The 17,341-nt window shown below is 33.8% G+C and overlaps 1 protein-coding gene and 1 pseudogene across 1 annotated transcript; both read right to left on the reverse strand.

The window, feature by feature from the left end:
* Positions 1-3,721: 3,721 nt before the first annotated feature.
* LOC111811249 (polygalacturonase-like) lies at positions 3,722-5,697 on the reverse strand. The gene is made up of 4 exons (XM_023698011.1): positions 5,211-5,697; positions 4,806-5,095; positions 4,417-4,645; positions 3,722-4,047 (listed from the first exon to the last, which is right to left on the reverse strand). Exons 1-4 carry the CDS (start codon positions 5,652-5,654, stop codon positions 3,826-3,828), a joined length of 1,185 nt encoding a protein of 394 aa, XP_023553779.1. The 5' UTR covers positions 5,655-5,697; the 3' UTR covers positions 3,722-3,825.
* Positions 5,698-9,029: 3,332 nt separating this feature from the next.
* On the reverse strand, positions 9,030-15,395 carry LOC111776364 (annotated as a pseudogene).
* Between the last annotated feature and the right edge of the window lie 1,946 nt (positions 15,396-17,341).

Here is a 17,341-nt window from a genome sequence, read left to right on the forward strand (position 1 = left end):
GATATTGATCACGCGAGTGGGTCAAGGTCGCCTGCATGATGAGTCCGTCCTGTAGAAGGACGTTAACCATGCAGTGACTAATTCTAGCTAGGTTGTACGAGGGGTACATGTAGTTATAAAGGAGCACCTTATCCTAGGTTAAGTTCTTCCACCCTGAACTATGTACTGAGAGTACTGAGACTCTAGGGTCTAGAGTATAGTTGGTGGTTCTCTCCTAAACTTGGATGCGATTAAGAGCGTACAAGTAGGTTGCTTACTAAGTATATTTTTATACTCACCCCTTTTTTCCTTTTTTTTTTCAGGTACCGATCGAGGTGGGGAGGAGGTGTTCGAGAGCTGCACTGTTACAGAGGGGTGTCGTTCCAGAACGTCAGTCTCTTATCGGTCTTTTAGAGTCTTTTGTATTTTTCTTTCATAATTGTATTTCCGGTTTGTAATATTTAACTTTAATTTTGTATTTAATTTTGGTGTCGTTTGACTCCTTTTTCTTGATTTAAAATTTTCATCTCCTATTTTATCTTCTTTTAAATTTTATTTATTTTCGATTTCGTCTTTTTAGTCACGATTTGATTTTTCGAAGCCTCGAAAATCGGGTCGTGACAGTTCTTGAAATATATATATGACTATAATTATATATATATATATATATATATATATATATATATATATATATATATATATATATATATATATATATATATATATNTATATATATATATATATATGTCCAAATGAACTTCTAGAAGTAACACATTTCATTATCCTTCATCATTGTGTTTCCATTTTTGTGTTGTCTATTCAACTTTGAAATAAATTCACAACATCCTACCAAATAAATTTTTTTTTACTAATTTTACATGTTTACATTTTTAGTCGCAATTCTACATTGATTCTCTAATAATATTTATAATAAGTCCAAAATAATTTATGTGTCAAGTTATATTTACATGATTTAAAATTTTTTGAACATTAAATTTCAAATTTGACTTAAAAGTAAGTTTTTTTTAACGAATTTATATGGTACACACTTAACAATTTTGACTATTTTGTTTATTACATGGCTTGGAACGTGTGCCGTGGGCGTTTTGACCTTTGTTTAATAATTTTGTTTGTAGTAGAAAGTTAGTCCTTCAAATCATTTATTTGTGTGGAAAATTGAGTATACGGTCTTCTTGATCCTCGAACAACTTCCCCTTAATTGAAGTTCAACTATTTCTCAAAGTACTTGAATAAAGTATACTCTTTGTTCGACACATGAATCACTATGACTACACCTTTGATACTGTTTGATTATTGTCGTAGTAAAAATTTCGAGACTCACAACTTCTTTGTTTGATATTTGATGATTCTATTAACATGGCTAAAGTTGAGATAATAAGCTCTCTAACACTTTGCTTTTAGTTTTCTCAAAATACCTCGTACCAATACAGATAGTTACCCTCACTCATGATTTTATTCCTTAATTAACCAAGGTGGAAATATAAATCCCAAGCCATATTAATTCATTATCTGTCATCACAAGTCATGGGTNAATGAACTTCTAGAAGTAACACATTTCATTATCCTTCATCATTGTGTTTCCATTTTTGTGTTGTCTATTCAACTTTGAAATAAATTCACAACATCCTACCAAATAAATTTTNCAAAGATGAGAATGTTAGTTTTTTTTCAATGACTTTGTTATCGAACTTTAGGATAAGCATGTGATACCCGAGTAAATAAAAGGGTATATGAATGAACTGAGATCATATCTAAGTTAGAGATCGTGATAAGTCAAAAAAAATTGAAAATTAGATAATTCCAAGAATTATCCAATTCATGATTAAGAAATCTATTAAAATCGAATAAAAAGTAACATGTGAACTTTTTAAAAAAAATAGAAAAACACATACTCAAAAGGAAAGATATGAAAAGTATTAAATGGTTGGTAAGGAGTGAATATAATAATATTATAAAAAATATACATTTTCATTTAATAAGTACCGAAATATATTATAAAATCTATCAGAGTATCTAATAAATAGTAGGTTAGACATTAAAAATTTGTTAAATGATCGAGTAGATATGTCGAGATATTTCTTTATCTTCTATAATTGGACAACAACCTATTGATCTTTGGAGTAATTTTGTTTTTATTAATATTATCAAGAAGATGGATTGAATTTGAGGTTGAATTGAACCTTGAGAAGAATATTCATGCTTTTGCAAAGAATAAATTAGTAATTTCGATTTACGTCATCCAAGTAAGTGGCTCTACTATCGATTTGGTTAGAAGAATTGCTTTATGTATGATGACACGTGTCTAGTGGCATTTCACATGTCATATGTGTGTTATGATTTGATATGTGATGTTATGTTATGTGTCGCTATATGATATGCCAAATAATATTATGATATGAATTAAATGTCATGTTGTGTTAAGATAAGCTATGTTATGTTATGAAGTGTCATAATGTACTATGATATGTTACTTTAGGCCATGATATGCTATGTTATGTGTTGAAATAAGGAAATACGATGAAAAACCTTTATGCCATGATTTGAAAACTATGTTATGAATGAAATAATTTTATAAGAATGAAATAATTTTATAAGAATTTTATGTAGGCATATTACTCAGTGTAATATGTGATGAAAGAATGGGGGTTGTCTTGTATGATTTATTACACCACCATAAAAAAATATGGGAACCTCATATATAATTGTTTGTTCACGTGCATCAGAATACATACTCTTTATCATGAGTACAGACACGTAAACTATAAGACTGAAATGACCATCATGTTTACCATGATGCTATGACTGTCACTATTTCCTCTAGATGTTCAAAAACAGTCCATAGAGTCCACGCTTACACGTGTGAGTCGTGTGTAAAGAAATAATACACATCCAATTTTCTCAAATTGGAAACCCATATAAGAGAAGAAAGTTTTAAATTGTAAAAGCCCAAGTCCACCGCTAGCAGATATTGTCATTTTTAGGTTTTCCGTTTCGAGCTACCACTCAAGGTTTTAAAGCACGACTGCTAGGGTGAGATTTCCACGCCCTCTATATTGTTTTCTTTGGGCTTTCCCTTTCAAGCCTCCCCTCAAGTTTTAAAATGCATCTAGTAGGGAAAAGTTTCTACAACCTTATAAGAAATGTTTCGTTCTCCTCTCCAACCAATGTGGGATCTCACAATCTAGTCTCCTTGGGGGCCAACGTTCTCATTGGCACATCGTTCGGTGTCTTGTTAGGCTTTTCTATAAGGTTTTAAAACGCATTTGTTAGGGACAATAAATGTATTTTACATCTGTATTTTTTATGTTAGAACGGGTAAGATAAATTAACTATATTTGATTTTTGAAATATAAGAAGTATAATTAATTCTTCCATTTAAGTATGTAATTAGTTTATATAATTTTATTAAATTAAATTAAATTATTTGAGGATGACGATTAAGATTATTATTAAATAAATACAAAAACATAAAATACTTTTATTTCATGTAACATAAAATAAACAAAAATTTCCCAATTTAGCAACTTTTTTTCTTTGATATTTCCTAAGTTTTTTATGGCTTAGTTGCATTGATTTTAAGGCTAATATTGATTATCTATCTAAACTTGAGGGACAATGAAGTGAAGTAGAGAACCAATTTACATGACAATATGCTTTTCACACCCATTAATTACTATATTTAAAAACTAATGGTACATTTTGGATGTAGAACATGTTTCGATATTTAAATTCATAAGAGTTCGTTTATTAGGCTGAAGCAATACAACTCCAATTTTCACCTTTGTAATATACTAAGTAATAGGCTATCACCAAAATTAAGTTCGTCTATTCTAAGCAACTAGCAGGTTCAACCACACCAGAGGCAGTTCCTTTGGCACCTTCGCATGAAGCTTTAGCGATTTGATCATTATAAGTCACTTTAATGTCTTCCAAGGTGAGTCCAGTGCAAGGATTTGTTGGGCTACAATCAAATTTGACTCCTATTTCAGTGGCTGATGTTCCCTTGATATCTTCGTAAGTTACTTCGCTAATTTTTACTCCCGAATCCTATTCATGCAAACAAGAACAATCAAAATATGGCATGAAAATTTAATAAGGACAACTATCTTGAATGGTACGAGATCTTTTATGTGAAAACCATAAAAGCTTATGATGATCAAAGTGGATAATATAACACTCTTTTGGAGATATGTGAAAGTTACATTGTCCACCACAATTCATAACCTAGAAGTGTAGCCCAAGTAATGCTCCTAATTTAACACATGTCTTGAACAAGATAAATTCCAACTCGTTGAAGATAAAAAAAAAAAAAATCAATTACGTATGAAATTTAAAATTTAATCTCTCTTAATCAAATTTAAAGTTAAATATAATTCGTAAGAAGTTAACATGTCGAGGATTAATGAGAAAATATACCTGATGGGGGCAGCCTTCATCATGTGGACAGTAGTTTTGATCAATTATGATAGGGTTCTTCACATTATCCAAAGTAATGTGTTGAAAATGAATATCGGTTGCGAACCCACTACTTGGTCTTGCCCAAGACTTAATCCTTACTCCATTCGTACTCTCGGTAAAAGTCGATGATGTAACTGTCACATTTTTCACTCCAGGCTCATCTGCCGACTTCCCCAAGCTCCCAATGCTACAAACACATTTTCAACAAATAGTGATGGTTAAAATCACTAGGTTCAAGATAAAAAATTTTCTAAAACGTGTTTTTATTCCTTCAAAAATTTAATTTTATATTTGGTTTTATAATTTCAAATATATTTTTCATACCAAAATTATTTATTGACATCTACCTGATTCCATGCCCAGGTCCACATGTAACACTTTCTATCCATAAGTTGGTGGTCCCTGGACCAATTGAGATGCAGTCATCACCGGTGCCGATGTTGGAACTGAGGATGGTCACATCTGATGACTCCTGCACATGGATGCCATCAGTGTTCGGACTATCGCCAGGATCCGAGACCTTCACTCCTTGAATGTTCACATTTTGGCAACCGTGCACCACAATGTTAAATATTTGGCTATTAATTGAAGCTAATCCATCGATGATAACATCTTGTGCATTTGTGATTTCAAGATTCTACAAATTCAAAATAAAGGAGAGCAAGAATCAGTACCATGCATTTTCTTTCAACTTTTCCCTCAAGACAAATTTTTAAATTTTGTTATATCTAGCCAACTTAAATAATGCATACCGGTGCTCCATCGGGGCAATTATTCCCAGAGTGTTTACAATCCCATATGCTAGATCCTTTCCCATCAATAACACCGCCATGAATGGAAAGCCCATTTACGTCTTTAAACGCAATCCAAGCTTTAGTTTTAGCTAGAACTTGAATGTCTGAGGAAGCCACAAGAGTGCCATCGATGCGAATAGTAATAGCATTGTTCTTACAAGGCCCATTAAAGCTCCCACTTTGAACGTAGAATGTGCCTATGGGCACGTGAATAGTAGCAGGTCCCGTCGAGTCACAAGCCTTGGCCCATGCTGTTTGGAGTACAGGCGAGGCATCGGTCTTTCCATCAGGCTTTGCTCCAAGACTAACAATATCTAAGGTTAATCCCTCAGCCAATGCATGGGTCAAAAGGAGAAGTAGCAAAAGGGAAAGAAGAAGCATTAAGGTTCCATAGAGAGCCATATGAAAACTGAATTGTACAAATATTTGTGATAAATGTGAAAGATGAAAAAATGGAAGAGCTCTCGAGTGATATTTATAAGCTAATGTTAATGCATGCTTAGATTTGCATGTAAGTGGTTCTGATAGATATGATTATCATTTATGGTCACTTTTTAAATGGTTAAAAATACTTTTTTAAATACTTTTGGAAAGTCATTTAATACTGATTCAAAAAGTTGAAGTGATTTTGAAAATTATTATTATAATGGAAAGATTTATTTTGACAAAATTTAGGTAACGCGGAAAATAAAGAAGGTGTGCCTTAAATTTGCCAGAGTAATTTTGAGAAACGTGCTGATAATTATTCATAATCGTCGAGTTGTTACTGAAGAACAAATCTTGTTTGAGTCAACCCTATGACTTGCATAGATAATATATAAATAATATTTCATTAGTATTCATGATTGTTGCCTTTTTTGAAGGGTTACTTTTTTCCATTTTGGAGCAACTTGTAAACTTCTTACTATAATAAGAATTTCTTACTACTTTGTAAAGTGTTCTTAAATAAAATTTCTATAATAATGATTGGTGATACTCAAAGGTGATACTAAAAATGATAATGATGAAAATATGCTACCATATACGTAATGTTATGAATGTCAATATATCACACAATTTTTAAATGTAACAAGTTTATGAACTCGCTATTTTGACCGTTTCTATCACTTTTAGGTATTCGTTTTTTTTTTTTTTTTTTTTTTTTTTTTTTTTTTTTTTTTTTTTTTTTTTTTTTTTTTTTTNTTAGGGATTGAAGTATGGTTAAGTTAATTGCATTTCTTTGCTCTTTCTAGTTAAATTTAACTCTCGTGTTTAGTTAGTAGTTGAAGTCTGGTGGAGTCAAGTCTATTCCTTTCTCTTTTTAGGCTAAATTGAACCATGTTTTTTTATTTAAAGATCCAATTGAGTTAGTCTCATTTTTTTATTTTTTGTTAAATTTAAGCCTATTTTTAATTAGAGATTTAAACCTGGTCTAATTTGTTACATTTTTTTTGGTTTTTTTCTCAAAAGTAACTAATGGTATAGTTAGAAGTAAAGGTTTAGTTAAGTTTAGTCGATTTTTTTTCTCTATGGAGTTAAATTGAATCTTTCCTAGATTTCTCTTCACACCCGTCCACTAACCATGGTATAGATGCTATTCTTTCTAGGATCTCATAAGGTTCATCGTAAGATAGTTCTACTAGCGGAAGCATCCACCGCTTGTTTAGTAGCAATATTCATGGTAGAAAGTTTTCATTTGGATACAACGGCGTAATTTATAATAGCCCAAAAATAAATAACGAAATAAACAAATAAAAATAATTATGAAGGAATAGTTAAAATAATAATAATAATAATAATAAACAAATAAATAAATAAAACAACATTTCTCCCCTTCTCTCCGGTAACCTTTCATCCCTTCCCACAATTATCTCTTCTCAACCTAGCTTACGCCTGAAAGTAACGCAAAAAGAAACCTAAAAACATTAATCGTCACATTTACTTGAGGAAAAAAAAAATCCTCTCAAAGTAGCCATAGCAAAAATCCATGTATAGAATATATACATAACAATAAGATATAAATCATATTGGGAGTGAGATTAAAGTTCCACGGTAACTAGATAAGGAGAATATCGTGATATATATAAGTTATGACAACTATCTTGAATGGTATGAGATCTTTTACGAAAAAAAAAAAATAATAATAATAATAATAATAATATTAAATAAATAAATAAAATTATAAAAACTTAGGATCATCGAAGTGAATAATAACACGTTGTTTTAAAGGTAGGTGAGAATTACATTGTCTACCACGATGCATTATTCACATGAATAAAATAAATTCCAACTCACCTAAAGATAAAAGAAATTCGTTAAGTATGGAATTAAAAATTTAAATTTTATTAATAAATTTAAAGTTAAATATAATTGGTAAGAATTTAAAATGTGGAGGAGTAAGGAAATATACATGATTGGGGCAGCGTCTGGTGAACAGTAATTTTGATCAATTATGATAGGAAATAGTGTCTAGCCAATCTTATGTGTGGTTGTTGATGATATTAGATATGTATGATTATGATATTATCTTGGACATGAATGAATTATTTGCCGGTCATGCCAAACAAAAAAAAGTTAATAATAATATTTTGACTCCTATGACTGAACCAGATGGAACTCTAAAGCGGCGAAAAAGCTTTTAGTTTCCCAATGCGCGCTCAATTCTATAAACTCCAAAGTTAAGTGCACTTAACTTGTAGCAATGCTATATTAGGTTACCTCGTGAGAATGTTATCATAAAACATGAAAGTGAAGACAAAGCATGTTTAAAGCACTCGTGTTAGTTTGTAGAAATAGTCTCCACTCTTAGAAGCGAGAAGTAGGCAACGTACCATGTCGTAGGAAAATGTCGGAGCCATCAAGTGCTGAATCCAAATTCAAATCTTGGGCATGAGATAATACAAAGCAAGTAATAAATTGTAGAGATAGATTGAAAATTTTGGGTGCATTACACATATACTCAAAATAATCTCCCACTACTCTGATAACGACTCTAAATTTCTACTTAACCTAAAGTCGGTATCGTATACATATCATAAACATTTAATGCCGAAATACCTCATGTGAAACTTTATAATAAAACCTGAGCTTGTCCTTACATGTCACTTCTAATGCTTTTGAAATAAAACAATACAAATTGAATTAATAAGAAAAATAACATAAACTAAAATGCACTATACTAACCTATATGTTACTAAATGGAAACGCACTGACCTATACTAACCTATATGTTACTAAATGGAAACGCACTGACCTATACTAACTTATAGTCTACTAAATGGAAACGCACTGACCTATACTAACCTATAGTCTACTAAATTCAAATTACGAAACTATCCTAACCATGTGCCATAGTCTCATAGTTATAATGCCACCGTCAGTCGTACAAGCGAACCTTGCTTTTACTTGAAAAGTAGAGTAGCACATGACTTGTGTATTTTAAGAAATACTCAGGAAGCGACAACACTTGTTCATCTAACCGTATTTTTTTTTTTTTAATTGTACTAATTACCTAGGAGTAAAAGTTTATATAATTGTATTAAATTAAATCATTTGAGGATAATGATTAAGATGTTAGTCAACCAATTCAAGAACATAAATTAAATTAAAATTTTATTAGTCAAATGTATTTTAATGATGTTACCTAATAAAAATAAACTATTAATTTCTTTTTTGAAGTAACTCAGTAAATTTAAGTTTAAGTTGTGTTAGTCCCAATGGCAAGAAAATTAAATTATAAGAGTTCGTTTATTAGGGTCACCAATAGAACTCCTCTATCCACCTTTATAATAGGTTCGTCTATTCTAAGCAACGAGGAGGTTCAACCACACTAAAGGCAGGTCCTTTGGTATCTTTACATGAAGCTTTAGCTTTTTGATTATTATAAGTAGCTTTAATGTCTTCCAAACTTAGTTGAGTGCAAGGATTTGTTGGGCTACCATCAAACTTGACTCCTATTTCAGTGGGTGATGTTCCCTTGATATCTTCTTAAGTTACTTGGCTAATTTTTAGGGGGGAATCCTATTCATGCAAACAAGAAAATCAAAATATAGAGATCTTATAGGTAACAAAATAAATAAAACTATAAAAGCTTATGATGAACAAAGTGGATAATATCACTCTTTTAAAGATAAGTGAGAAGTTACGTTCAATTCATTACCCAAAAAGTATTAGCCGAAATAATGCTCCTAATTTAACACACGTCATGAACAAAATAAATTCCAATCCGTTCAAGGTAAAAGAAATCAATTACGTATGAAATTGAAAATCTAAACTCTACTAATCAAATATAAAGTGAAATATAGTTAGTAAGAAGTTAACATGTCGAGAATTGATGAGAAAATATACCTCACTGGGGCAGCCTCGATCATATGGACAGTAATTTTGATCAATTATAATAGCATTCTTCACATTATCCAAAATAATGTGTTGAAAATGAATATTCGTATCGATTGTTTGGTCTTTCCCAAGACTCAATCCTCACTCCATTCATAGTCCCGATAAAAGTTGATGTAAATGTCACATTTTTCGCTCCATGCTCTCCCGCCGACCAACCCAAGCTCCCAATGCTACAAACATATATTCAACAAAATACCAAATTTCCTCGAAGGTTCCATTTTCTGACATGTAACTGCATTCATCATTTTCAGAAGTAGGAAAATAGTTAAAATCACTTTGGCCAAGAACAAAAAAGTTTCTAAAACTTGTTTTAATTCATTCAAAATCCAATTTTATATTTGGTTTTATAATTCCTAATTAATTTTTCGTACAAACAAAATCATTTCAAAAAAAATTATTTTGTTGTCACCTACTTGATTCCGTGTCCAGGTCCACATGTAATACTTGTTTAGTTATCAAGTTTGCTCCCTGTATTTATAGCTTGGTCAACGGCTATATCCGGTAAAGGTATATTTGGTAAAGTCATATATAGTAAAGCTATATTCGGTAAAGCTATATATGGTACATAGCTATATATAGTAGATGGTTAAATCTGGTAAAACTATATTTAGTAGACTGAACCATATATATATCCCGTCCAGTAAAGCTTTGAAATGTACTTTCTATTCTCTGTACTCTCTCTTGTTGTACATGCCTGAAGTCATCAAATAAAAATTCTTTTAGCTAGAGTTCTCCTTGCAATTCTCTCTATCCTTTTCTTTGTGATCATCTAGATCGAGCGTGTGCGTTGTTGTGCGATCCTAACAACTGGTATCAGAGCAAGGCAAAATTCACCACGATCTGTGAAGATGGAAAGTTCAAAGATTGGAATTGAGAAGTTCGATGGATCCGATTTCGGTTTCTGGAAGATGCAGATTGAAGATTATCTGTACCAGAAAGATCTTCACGAACCTCTGTTGGGGGTGAAGCCGGATACCATGACCACGGAACAGTGGAAGCTCAAGGATCGACAAGCCTTAGGGATGATCCGGTTGACGCTATCCAGAAACGTGGCGTTTAACATCATCAAGGAGAAGACAACGTCAGATCTGATGAAGGCGCTGTCAAATATGTATGAAAAACCGTCGGCTATGAACAAGGTGTATTTGATGCGTAGATTGTTCAATCTACAGATGTCTGAAGGTGGACGTGTTGCGGATCATATAAATGAATTCAATATGATCATAAGTCAACTGGGTTCGGTGGAAATTAATTTCGAAGATGAAATTAAAGCGTTGATTTTGATGTCATCCTTACCCGAGTCATGGGATACTGTTGTTGCCGCAATCAGCAGTTCCCGAGGATCTGATAAACTGAAGTTTGATGAAATTCGAGATGTAGTTCTCAGCGAAAGTATTCGCAAACGGGAAACTGGAGATTCATCAGGCAATGCTCTCAGTGTTGATCGAAGGGGAAGAAGCAAATCAAAGAGCTCAAACAAACATGGGCGTTCAAAATCAAAGAACCGGGGAAAATCTCCAAACAAACCCAACGTAACGTGTTGGAGCTGTGGGGGAAAAGGACACTTTCGGACAGATTGTACAAAGCTAAAGAAGAAGCAGAATCATAAATCTGAAGATGATGATGATTCTATATACACAACAGAAGATGCTGAGGACGTTTTAATCCTTAGTGTGGATAGCCCAGCTGAATCCTGGATTTTGGATTCAGGTGCATCGTTCCATTCGTCTCCAAGTAAGGAATTGTTTCGAAATTTCAAATCAGGAAATTTCGGGAAGGTGTATCTTGCCGACAATAAAACCTTGGAGATTGAAGGAAAGGGAGATGTCTCCATACAAACTCCAGCAGGAAATCAATGGACATTACAAGATGTCAGATACATTCCTGGTCTCAAGAAGAACCTGATCTCTATTGGTCAGTTGGATAGCACAGGCTATGCAGCAGAGTTTGGAAAGAGTTCCTGGAAGATTGTGAAGGGCGCCATGGTTGTTGCGCGTGGCACAAAATCTGGAACCTTATACACTACTGCAGAGTGTATAAACATGACTGCTGCTGCTGAGAGTGCTTCCAATTCAAGTCTATGGCACAATAGACTTGGACATATGAGCGTCAAAGGAATGAAGATGCTCACTGCGAAAGGAGCTTTAGAAGGCTTAAAATCTGTTGATATGGGTCTTTGTGAGAGCTGCGTTATGGGCAAACAGAAACGAGTTAGTTTCACAAAGGCTGCCAGAGAACCGAAGAAAGTGCGGTTGGAAATGGTCCATACAGACGTCTGGGGACCATCTCCAGTTTCATCACTTGGTGGATCAAGGTACTACGTCACCTTCATCGATGACTTCAGCAGGAAGGTATGGGTTTACTTTCTGAAACATAAGTCAGATGTGTTTACCACCTTCAAGAAGTGGAAAGCTGAAGTTGAAAATCAGACCGGCTTGAAGATCAAATGCCTGAGGTCTGACAATGGAGGAGAGTACAACAAATCAGAGTTTATAACATTTTGTGCAGCTGAGGGAATTAGATTAATAAGAACAATTCCCGGTAAGGCAAGACAAAATGGTATTGCAGAAAGGATGAACAGAACCTTGAATGAGCGAGCAAGAAGCATGAGGATTCATTCTGGATTGCCAAAGGCATTCTGGGCTGATGCTGTGAACACAGCAGCATATTTGATTAATAGAGGGCCGTCAGTACCCTTGAAGTTCAAATTGCCCGAAGAAGTATGGACAGGAAAAGAACTCAAGTACTCTCACTTGAGAACCTTTGGCTGTACTGCATATGTTCATGTTGATCCAGAGAAGAGAGATAAGCTTGATGCTAAGGCTGTGAAATGCTACTTCATAGGCTATGGCTCTGACATGTTCGGGTATAGGTTTTGGGATGAGAAAAATATGAAGATCCTAAGACACTGTGATGTGACCTTTGATGAAAATGTCATGTACAAGGACAGAGAGAAGATAAACTCTGAGACTACGAAGCAAGTGGGAGTTGAATTTGAGTGGCAAGAAAATTCACACAGTGATGGTACAACAGAAGCTCAAGAAACTCCTGATCCTATTGCTGAAGAACCAGACGTGGAGCAAGTTGCACCTGAACAGGTGTTGAGAAGATCATCCAGAACTACCAGAGCACCAGACAGATATTCAACCTCATTACACTATCTGTTGCTGACTGACGAAGGAGAACCAGAGTCCTTTGATGAGGCCCTACAAGTGGAAGATTCAACTAAGTGGGAGCAAGCCATGGATGATGAGATGAGCTCACTTGAAAGGAATAATACGTGGGTGCTGACTGAGTTGCCTACAGGAAAGAGAGCTCTGTTGAACAAATGGGTGTTCAAAATCAAGGTTGAACCAGATGGCAGAAGGAGGTTTAAGGCTCGGTTAGTAGTTAAAGGATATTCACAAAGAAAAGGCATTGATTATGCTGAGATCTTTTCTCCAGTTGTGAAATTAACTACTATCCGAATTCTACTGAGTATTGTTGCATCGGAGAATTTGCACCTTGAGCAAATGGATGTAAAAACGGCATTTTTACATGGAGATCTAGACGAGGAGATCTATATGCAACAACCCGAAGGATTTGCAGCTCCAAGCAAGGAGCACATGGTGTGTAAGCTCAATAAGAGCTTGTATGGACTGAAACAAGCACCGAGACAATGGTACAAGAAGTTTGACTCCTTCATGAGCAAGAGTGGTTTCCACAGAAGTGAAAAGGATCAGTGTTGCTACCTCAAGAAATACACTGATTCTTATGTGTTTCTACTCCTGTATGTGGATGATATACTAATTGCTGGATCAAGTATGAGGGAGATAAACCACCTGAAGGCAAGCTTGTCTTCAGTATTTGAGATGAAAGATTTAGGTGCAGCGAAGCAGATCCTTGGGATGAGGATTTCTCGAGATAGATCTGCTGGCACATTAAATCTATCCCAAGAGCAGTACATTGAGAAGGTGTTGTCCAAATTCAAGATGAATAACGCTAAACCCAGGACTACCCCCTTGGCAAATCATATTAAATTGTCAAAGGGGCAATCTCCCAAGACAGTTGAGGAACGTGAGCACATGGCATCAGTTCCGTACGCTTCTGCAGTTGGGAGTTTGATGTATGCTATGGTCTGCACTAGACCTGACATAACACATGCAGTGGGAGTTGTTAGCAAGTACATGGCAAATCCAGGGAAGGAACATTGGGAAGCTGTGAAGTGGCTTCTAAGATATCTGAGAGGTACATCCAATACTACACTTTGTTATGGCAATGGCAAAGTAGTTCTGCAAGGTTTTGTGGATGCTGATCTGAGTGGAGATGTAGACTCCAGCAAGAGCACATCTGGGTATATCTACACTATAGATGGAACAGCAGTGAGTTGGATGTCTAAGCTTCAGAAATGCGTTGCTCTTTCATCTACTGAAGCTGAGTACGTGGCCATAGCTGAAGCTGGAAAGGAGATGATATGGATGACAGACTATCTAGAAGAATTAGGCCGGAAGCAGTGCAAGAAGATCCTTTATACAGATAGTCAGAGTGCCATACAGTTGGTGAAAAACCCAGTCTATCATTCAAGAACAAAACACATTAGAAGACGGTACCATTTCACTCGCAGGTTAGTGGAAGAAGGCGATATGTGTTTGGAGAAGATAGAGGGTGCAAAGAATCCAGCAGACATGTTGACAAAATGTGTTGATGTTGGAAAATTAAAGCTATGCAAAGCCCTAATTGGTATGGTGTAGGATCAGTCTCCAAGTGGGAGAATTGTTGAGTTATGGAGTCTGCTCCCTGTATTTATAGCTTGGTCAATGGCTATATCCGGTAAAGCTATATATGGTACATAGCTATATATAGTAGATGGTTAAATCTGGTAAAGCTATATTTAGTAGACTGAACCATATATATATTCCGTCCAGTAAAGCTTTGAAATGTATTTTCTATTCTCTGTACTCTCTCTTGTTGTACATGCCTGAAGTCATCAATAAAAAAAATCCTTTTAGCCAGAGTTCTCCTTGCAATTCTCTCTATCCTTTTCTTTGTGATCATCTAGATCGAGCGTGTGCGTTGTTGTGCGATCCTAACAATACTTTCCATCCATAAGTTGGTGGTTCCTGAACCAATTGAGATGCAGTCCTCACCGGTGCCGATGTTGGAGCTGAAGATAGTCACGTCTGATGATTCCTCCACATGGATGCCATAAGTGTTCAGACTATTGCCAGCATCTGAGACCTTCACTCCTTGAATGTCCACATTTTGGCAACCATGCACCGCAATGTTGAACATTTGGCTATTAATCGAAGTTAATCCATTCATTATTACGTTTTGTGAATTTTCTATCTCGAGATTCTACAAATTTAAAACAATCAAAGAGCTATAAAAAATACTAATTTAAATTAATTTGTATTTTTTATATCTAGCCAACTTAAATAATGTAATGGCTCCATGAGGGCAATAGAGTTTACAATTCCATATGCCAGATCCTTGCCCGTCAATAACACCACCATAAATGGAAAGCCCATTTACGTTTTGAAACCCAATCTAAGTTTTAGTTTTAGCTAGAACTTGAATGTTTGAGAAAGCAACAAGAGTGCCATCAATACGAAAAGTAATAGCATTGTTCTTACAAGGTCTACTAAATCTCCCACTTTGGACGTAGAATGTGCCTTTGGGCACGTTAATAGTTGCTGGTCTCGACGAGTCACAAGCCTTAGCCCATACTATTTGAAGCACAAGTGAAGCATTGGTCTTTCCATCAAGCTTATCTCCGAAACTAACCATACCTAATATTAATTCACCAAGCATGGTAAAGTTCAAAAACAAAAGTAGTCATTGAGATAGAAAAAACATTAAGTTTTCATAAAAAGCCATATGAATACTGACTTTTACAAATATTTTTGATAAGTCTGAGAGAAGAAAAGAAAGGACAAGGGATGGAAAAATGGAAGAGCTATGGAGTGATATTTATAGGTTAATGCATGCTTTAAGTCGTTTAAAACCGACTTAAAGATGAAGTGATTTTGAAAAATATTATTATAATTAAAAAATTTAATTTGACAAAATTTAGACCGCTGAAGATTTTATCTTCGATGTTACCGATTATAAATTTTCATAAAAGTATTCAATAAAGATAAAATAAACTTATTAGTAGGAAAGTAAAGAATGTGTGCATCAAATTGGAGAAACGGGTCGACAATTATCTTGTTTACCAACCATCCATTTTGGGGCAACTTTAAACTTCCTACTAGAATAAGAATTTCTTATTACTTTTATGTGTTTGACATATTTTGGATAGACATCCTAAATAAAATCTTGACAAAAGATGTTGTAATTTTCAAAATGATAATATTGACACGCTTACCATATACGCAATAGTATGGAAAGTCTTTGACTTTCTATTTGTAAATATATTACATAATTTCTAAATGTAACAAGTTTTTGGACTCTATCAATGATGTAACATTTTTATAGTTTATCAATATTGTAACATCTGAGTTCCGACAAGATATTAAATACCTGATATTTTCTATCAAATCTAAATTTTTGAGATTTTATTGAGAGGCTTAAGGATGGAAATTTAAAAGTACAAAAGAAAACTGTTGGAAAATTAGAAGAGTGGTCAAAGTCAACATGGAAGGGGTATTTTAGTCATTTTTTCCTTCTCCTTAATTAGGTACCTGCAGGAGGTTCCTGCAAGATGAAATTAGGGAAATGGGAAGAAAAGATGATATGAACCAAGAAATATCAATCATCCAATATATTTCAATAAAGATGTGAAAAAAATACAGTTAAAATTGTCAAAAGATATTTTAATTCATGCCAAATTGAAGAAGAATGAAGTTTCATTATTATAAATTTATAAATTTTGGGTGAATTACAATTTAGCGGAATTTAGAGTTATTGTATTTTATTAATATATTTTAAGACTTTTTATTTACTTCAGTTACATAATGGTCAATTATGGCCATAAAGTACGAATGTTACAACTCTTGGAATGCCTTTACTTTCATTTTGAGGTTATATAAAACCATATATGTTGTATTTGTAAGTAGACTTGAAAAATGAAGTAAAAGGAGCATTTGTGCTTTCTTTAGTTAATGGCTAAGTTTCTTTGCAATTCTATATAGTTCATGTTTCATGTAGAATCATTCAAACTTGACATGATCAATTTTGTTTGTGGAGTGATTCGAATCTCAAACAAGTGTTCTTGCCTTGAGATATTTGAAAAACAAGAATTATTCGAGCTAGACATGATCAATCTTACTTCTGGAATGATTTGAATATCAAATAATGTTTTGCCTTCAAATATTCGATCAACAAGATAATCTGAATCTTACTCCCCTTGATTTCCACTTATCATTATGAAACTATTAAAGACATTCCAAGAGTTTTAACATTCATACTTTATGATCATAATTGACCATTATGTAATTGTAACCTAAGTAAATAAAAAGTCTTAAAATATATTAATGAAATACAATAACTATATAAATGACTCTGAATTGTAATTCATCCAAAATTTATAGCAATGAAACTTCATTCTTCCTCAATGTGGCATGAATTGAAATATCTTTTTATAATTTCAACCGCATTTTTTCACATATTCGTTGAAATATATTGTATGATTGATGTTTCTTGGTTCATATCAAAAGAAGAAGAAGAAAAAAAAAAAGAATAGAGAGAAGAAGGAAGGTTCTAGAGAGAGAATGAGAAGTAACTGCCACAGC

Source organism: Cucurbita pepo, chromosome LG15, assembly GCF_002806865.2.
Source record: "Cucurbita pepo subsp. pepo cultivar mu-cu-16 chromosome LG15, ASM280686v2, whole genome shotgun sequence".
Classification (NCBI taxonomy): Eukaryota; Viridiplantae; Streptophyta; class Magnoliopsida; order Cucurbitales; family Cucurbitaceae; genus Cucurbita; species Cucurbita pepo.

Bases quoted from the DNA above. Each gene is read 5' to 3' on its own strand.
- LOC111811249 (XM_023698011.1), bottom strand. From the start codon at position 5,654: ATGGCTCTCTATGGAACCTTAATGCTTCTTCTTTCCCTTTTGCTACTT. The intron at 5,096-5,210 runs GTATGCATTATT...TTGAATTTGTAG, and splicing joins ATTGCCCCGATGGAGCACCG to AATCTTGAAATCACAAATGC. The intron at 4,048-4,416 runs GTATATTTTCTC...TTGCATGAATAG, and splicing joins ATGAAGGCTGCCCCCATCAG to GATTCGGGAGTAAAAATTAG.